We start from the raw sequence: 6,156 nt of genomic DNA on the forward strand, positions 1-6,156 counted from the left end.
TCTTGTGAAATGTGGAGGTCTTTTCAGGCAATAAACATCAGCTGGAAACTATTTGAGAAGGAGAAGGGACAGAAAATGGAAATGGGTGTTAGTTGTTCTTAGCATTCAGCAAGTGTTAAATTCTACGTAGCTAAAGCACTTTGTCATTTTAAGTTCTGCAATATCTTGCAGCAGGATGTGAGATGCACCCAGCAGGTTTGGGCTGCATTGGTTCCAGCCCCATCTAGGACTTGTGTGGGGTGGGAAGCTGATTTTGATGAAAAGAAGTCACTTTCTTGTGGGGATAATTCTCAGCAGATCATCTTCTGTACTGGGTCACTTTGTGGCCCTAAGTTGTAACGGTGGGACAAAGGAGAGAGGTGGGACTGTTTCGGAAGACAGAGGTAAGAGTGGGACTGCAGCAACCTGGATTTGCACCTGATACAGCTGTTGAGGAATTCTCTTCCTCAGGATTCTTTGTAGTGCCTTCAAAAGACTTGAAGAGTAGGTGGAAAGAAACAATACTTCTGTCCCAGTCCTACGTCTGTAGTGATCTGCTGTGATCCCTGCAAACCAATATTGCCTCTATTCCTCATCCTAACTTCACGTTCAGCAGCCTGGCAGCTGAATACCCTGTTCCTGTGAGAAGCGACATGAACTGCAGAGGGAAATGAAATGAGACTGGTCTAGGCAGCCCCTTAGCGTGCTTTTTTGTGTAATAGTGTTTAAAACAGAAAATTGTGAAACAGTATGATTTCAGTCACTCGGTGTGATTGTGATACATGAAGTGTTAATGCAATTAACATAGCAGTATTTTCCTTCCTGATTACTTTTTGGACAAGCTGTATAAGTAATGGAACACTTAGTATAGATAGAGTAAATTATATTCTCCAGGGGAATGGAACTTGTTCTTACTCTAGAATGATGAGATTTGCTTGTTTATTGTGACAAAACTAGATTTTTCCATGGAATAATATCCCATGATGAACACAAATCCCATGAAGACGCACAAAACAACCACTTCTAAAAGATTACATGACTCAACAGATACAGAAGGATAGTATGTCTGCAACATGCTGCCAGTCCTGGGCACATAAATTTCACATGTATAATTCCTTATTGAGTTGGGTAGATGTCTTGCCACTAGCAGTGAAGCAGCTCAGCCATGTTGGATTGGATCAGTGCCACACTTGGAAGCAGAACCTGGCAAATTCCACATTCCAGCCGTGTTACACCACCTCCTGTGCTAGAAGGGGCAGAGTCACTTACAACTGCTGTGCTACTTTGATAGAGAAATGCTAAATTAAGAAAAGTAGCAGAAGTGTTGTCTGAAGAGCTGCCTCCCACAAAGAACAGTTAAAAACGCTGTGGAAGGTTGTTGACAAAACGTGGAAGGCAAATACTGTTATCCCTGGCAATGTGCGTACATGCAATAACAAATATTGTTTCTTGGGCACCTGCTGTTGAGGATTGTGGCTGTGGGTGATAGCTTCTCCCCTTCCGGTTGATAAGTGTTGTGTTTTCTACTTTGTGTATCTTGCACTGCTCTAATATTTAACCTGCCTAACGCTTCTGTCCCTTTTTCCTTCTTCTACAGTGAGAAGGTCAACAAAGGGATTGGTATCGAAAATATCCACTACTTAAATGATGGCCTTTGGCATATGAAGACCTACAAGTGAAACAAAAGGAACTGTGTTACTCCAAAGGAATGCACTTAGATTAAATGTGGACTGCTTTGTAATTCCTTGTTTTTAATGTGACTGAATGTACAAATTATTTTGTTCTGTGGCTACGCTAAATAAATCAACTGAATGCGAAAGTACTGTTAGGCTACAATAGTTTTCTAGATTTCTTTTTGTTACAGTTCTTTTGTTTTGTCTTAAACCCGTGTCTTCAGTGACTGAAGGTACCTGATGAAAAGATCCTGCATGGACTGTGAGTAGACTATTTCAAACAGAAAGGAAGAAAAAGACAATAAATGTTTACATTTTTGTGCTCTTTGGAAAAGAGTAATATAAAGTGTAAGTCAGATGTAGTTAATATGGTTTATAAAACCTCTGGAACATTTCAGATTTTTTTTTTCTTCTGATTAACATCTTGTTAGTCTGCCTGTTTCTTGAATGTGGAGAAATCGTTTTTTTGACATTTATTTTTTTAACTAATTTATTAACAGCTTTAACTTCAGTATTTTACTTCAGGATTTTCTCTTTTTTAATACGTGTTTATCTGTATAGGATTTATGAACTTTAAACCAGTATGTGGACTAGAACTTTTTATGCTAGTTCATATCTGAAGAATATATATATACATGTTCAAATTTCTACCTGCCAAAACTGATATCACTCTCCTTATAGTGGAGTTTATAGTAATGGTGAGCATACTCCAAATGGAGCATGTGCCAACTTGGTTCCTGATGCTCTACTCCCTGTTTGCCGCCTTATTTTAGGAGCAGAAACAAAATCACTGTTTAACAAAGGCATGATAGCAAAACACGGTTATCAGTGTAGCCAGAAGCAACTTCTTCAGGTGGAACTTCAAGAGATCTCGGCTTGTGCACACTGCCACATGTATGTACATCTACAGAACAGGTTAAAGAGCACTGAGTATTTGTCTGGGTAATCACAACTCTCTGTTCAGCAACTGCTTACCTATGGAAAACAGCCTGTGCCATGGAATAACTTAATAAACTAAGGAAACTTTAAGGTCTGTCACTCATAACTCTGTCTCTGGAAGCATTTATTAATATTTCAAGTCTCTATTCTAACACATAATGGCAGAACATAATTGTGTGTGCAAGTGCCTTGTCTTGGTGCTGTTCTGCATGTTTGATTTCCCCACTCTGGGGCCTTTACAGAAGGTAGTGGCAGAGGTGTTCTCCCCCGAATTCTGAAGTCAAATTAAGACATGGGAGATGGACTGTGTTACCTAGTATATGCTAATTCTAAATTTCTCCTGTAAAATTATTTACGTGCTTGTACTTTTGAAAAATGACAGGGTAAATCTGAAACTATTTATTAATGTAGGCAGATAAAAATTAAGGTGATTATTACAGCAGCATTGCAGAAAAAAGTTGCAGACTTTCCTTTCAGAATGCTGATGGCTATTTTCATGCATCTTAGACTGCTATAAATGTACTAATTCCTTGTTAGTGCCAGGGGGAATGGTTTGTGCTTTAGCCTTTCTTTTTTGCATCAGATGAGCTAGTCTTGAGTTCTGAGGCTTGCTTTTTTCCCTTCCATCCTGTTTCTCCCTGTTGTGTTACAGTACCTCTCAAAGCTGTGATAAATAAGGTTTATTCTGGTTTGAATCAACTCCCATTCTTTTCCCTTGACTTGCCCCATGACTAGTGTTGTTGCAGTGAGAGGAGAACTGTCTTTAATACCAGAAACACCAAGGAAACCAAAATTTTACTTTCTTTGGCTTTGTCAGAGTATTCCCAACTGTGGATCTGCCTTTTAAAAATGATTCTGTAAGCAGATACAAGTTAAATCATGTTTAATTTAATTCATATACCAACTTAGCAAAACATTGTCAAAAGTACTAATGTTTTATCTAGGTTTTGGCAGCAGCTGTGTACATGTTTGTCTTGCTGCTGAGCTCTGACTGACATAGAGGAGGAGAATGTGCAAAAGGTGAGACAAGGTGCACCTTCTGAAACAGCTGAGCTGGGGTAGCTTGCCTGGGGCTCTGAGCAGTTGCCAAAAATGAAGGACCTGATGTTTAAAACAAAAAAGATGTGGATATTGTCATTTGTGAAGCAGCTGTTTCACTTCCCCCTCTGTGCCCTCGCAGCTCAGGATAGGATGAGGTATTGCAAATGGCCTGTTAAAGAAAGGTGAGATAACATACTATGTTCTCAGGTCTTTTATGGTGCTGTAGTACCAACAAAGCCTGTGCTAGTCCTGGACGTACCTTCCTTAAGTCTTGAAACATCCAGGTCATGTCAGGGAATTCTAAATGGGGTAAAGAGGGAAGTGCTGTTTATTCCCACTTGCTGTGACTGGAAGGCAGTGTGACCTGGTAACTTGTATAAAACTCATTTCAAGTGCACTCAAGTGTGGAAAAAACAAATCCAAACCCCACAACCACCCACTGCTGCATGTTGCTTTGTTGTGCACATAACCTGTTTTGATTAATCTTCAAAAAAAGGGTGGGAGTGCAACCCTGTCTTACTCTTTCTGCATCTTGGTGTTAAAAATACCTTTATATCCACACTACATTTGTATTGACAGTTAACCAACTTCTTCCTTGTAAATACCATTAGCACCATGAACATAAGTGAAAATAACACAGAACCTTTGTTCTAATACACTTGTATAGGAGGTGAAATTTGAAATGAGCAATTACTCTTGTGCTAACAGGGTACTTGACCATGTTAATACTTATTCAAATATAGTTATCTCCTCCTTTTGTCTGCATAAAAACACCAGTCCAAAGGTCACCTAATAGTACTGTGCTGCAGTTCCTAACAGATTTCTAAATCGGCTTGCTTTCTGCTAATTCCTTACTGGGTTAGGAGGCTGCACATAAAGCCACAGGTGCTGCATAAACAGCACAGCTCAAGCTACTGTGTAGTTTAGTGTAGAGGAAACAGCTTGAAGTTAGTCTTTGAGACTGAATCTGGAGTCAGTTTTATTGTTGCAGCTTAGAAAGATATAAAGACATTCTGGATATGCCTGGAAGAATTGAAAGAATCAAAATCTTGCAAAAATATATTTGTAACAGTAGACTAAAGTTCATTTGAGCTTTCATTAATAAATATTTACATGTACAAACCCCCCCATATAAACTTAGTTTCCTTTTTATCATAAACATTAACAACTTTTTTATAATTTCATTCCAGAAGCACTTCTGTATAAAAGATTTAGGAAAAAAGTCCTCCTTCCACTTTTAAAATTAAGAGCTTCACCCAATCTCAATGTGCAAAAATGAAAAAAAGGAAAAAAATTGTACAGCAGTACCACCAGATACAAAAATCAGATCAGTCAGTGCAAATGCACATCATGGAAAGAGCCGACTCTGGTTCCAGGTCTCCTCTGAAGGTGTCAGTCGTTGTCTGAGCCCGCGGGTGGGAGGAAGACGAGTGCGTCGTTGTAGGTGTGGCCGTAGGGTCGCAGCCTGTAAACGCCGTACATCATCACGTGCATGTGGTTGGGGGCCAGCCCGCTGAACGTGATGGCCATGTCGGAGCAGCAGCCATCCACCACCTGCTGAGGGTGACTAGACATGGCTTCCTTAATGAGAGCACCCACTGATTTAGTGTTAAAGACGTCTTTTCCTTCTGAATCTTCGGCGTTTTCGGCAAAGACTCCAGTGTACTTCAGGCAGATGGCCAGCTGTTTGTCCTCAGCAAGCTTCCAAATCATACCTCCCTGCTCCGGACACTTGTCAGAGTCTTCGAGAACACGGGAGAGTCGTCTTAGTGATTCAATGCTTAAGACTATTCCTCCCTCACCATCGACATACTCAAGGTCCCCAGATTTCACAGTATGGCCTATGTAAAAAGGCTGTGAAGGGTCTTTTTTCAGTAAAAAATACTTGAGATTTTCAATTATAGCAAATGTTGTTGGATATGCAAGGAAAAACCAGTTGAATTCGTCTTTATAGCGTTCATATGTTATCTTGTAAGCTTTTCTCATCATCACCCACATATCATTTGTGTTCAGGGCTACAGAATTAAACACTTTGACCTTTTCAGAGCTGTAGAATTCCACTTTGTCACAGTGCTTGCTCCACGTCTCCTTCACTGCTGCCCAGTGCCCCAGATCTTTCGGTTTCACCAGGATGATGCAATAAACACGGATACTTTTACTAAGCTCCATGCGTTCACCTTCCGAGAGGTTTAGGACATCCTCTTTGTTGGGAGCCTGGATGTGATGGTGCTGGTGGCGATGTGCCTTAATCCCGAGACCCAGCCTGATGTGCCCGAGCAGTGTCACCAGCACGCAGCAGGCTCCCCCGAGCACCACGCCCTTGGCGAAGGAGCTGCTCTCAGAAATCATGTTTCCTGCAAAGCAGACACACTGTCAGCACACACGGGAACGCTTTCTGCCGGCGGCGGTTCCCTCACCGTGTGCACCGGCCAAACGCCAGCTCCCGGTCCGGGTCCCGTTACCGCTAGCGGTACGGCAGAGCCCCGCGGGACGGGTCTTGTACCCCGGGCCCGCTCTACCCGCA

General features: G+C 41.4%; 2 protein-coding genes across 2 annotated transcripts in view; one reads left to right on the top strand and one right to left on the bottom strand.

The window, feature by feature from the left end:
- MCTS1 (MCTS1 re-initiation and release factor) overlaps positions 1-1,801 on the top strand; it is a 5,810-nt gene extending 4,009 nt beyond the window's left edge. Inside the window, exon 5 of the mRNA XM_010162822.1 lies at positions 1,577-1,801. Coding sequence (XP_010161124.1) covers positions 1,577-1,658 — 82 coding nt within the window. The 3' untranslated portion in view covers positions 1,659-1,801. The remainder of the gene's footprint in view (positions 1-1,576) is intronic.
- A 3,223-nt stretch (positions 1,802-5,024) lies between these two features.
- C1GALT1C1 (C1GALT1 specific chaperone 1) lies at positions 5,025-5,999 on the bottom strand. The gene has a single exon (XM_010162811.2). The coding sequence runs from the start codon at positions 5,979-5,981 to the stop codon at positions 5,025-5,027; it is 957 nt and encodes a 318-aa protein (XP_010161113.1). The 5' UTR covers positions 5,982-5,999.
- Positions 6,000-6,156: the final 157 nt, after the last annotated feature.

This window comes from Antrostomus carolinensis, unplaced genomic scaffold, assembly GCF_000700745.2.
Source record: "Antrostomus carolinensis isolate BGI_N321 unplaced genomic scaffold, ASM70074v2 scaffold55970, whole genome shotgun sequence".
Classification (NCBI taxonomy): Eukaryota; Metazoa; Chordata; class Aves; order Caprimulgiformes; family Caprimulgidae; genus Antrostomus; species Antrostomus carolinensis.

What these genes read in the sequence shown, in the direction of transcription:
- C1GALT1C1 (XM_010162811.2), bottom strand. Translation starts at nt 5,981, where the DNA reads ATGATTTCTGAGAGCAGCTCCTTCGCCAAGGGCGTGGTGCTCGGGGGA.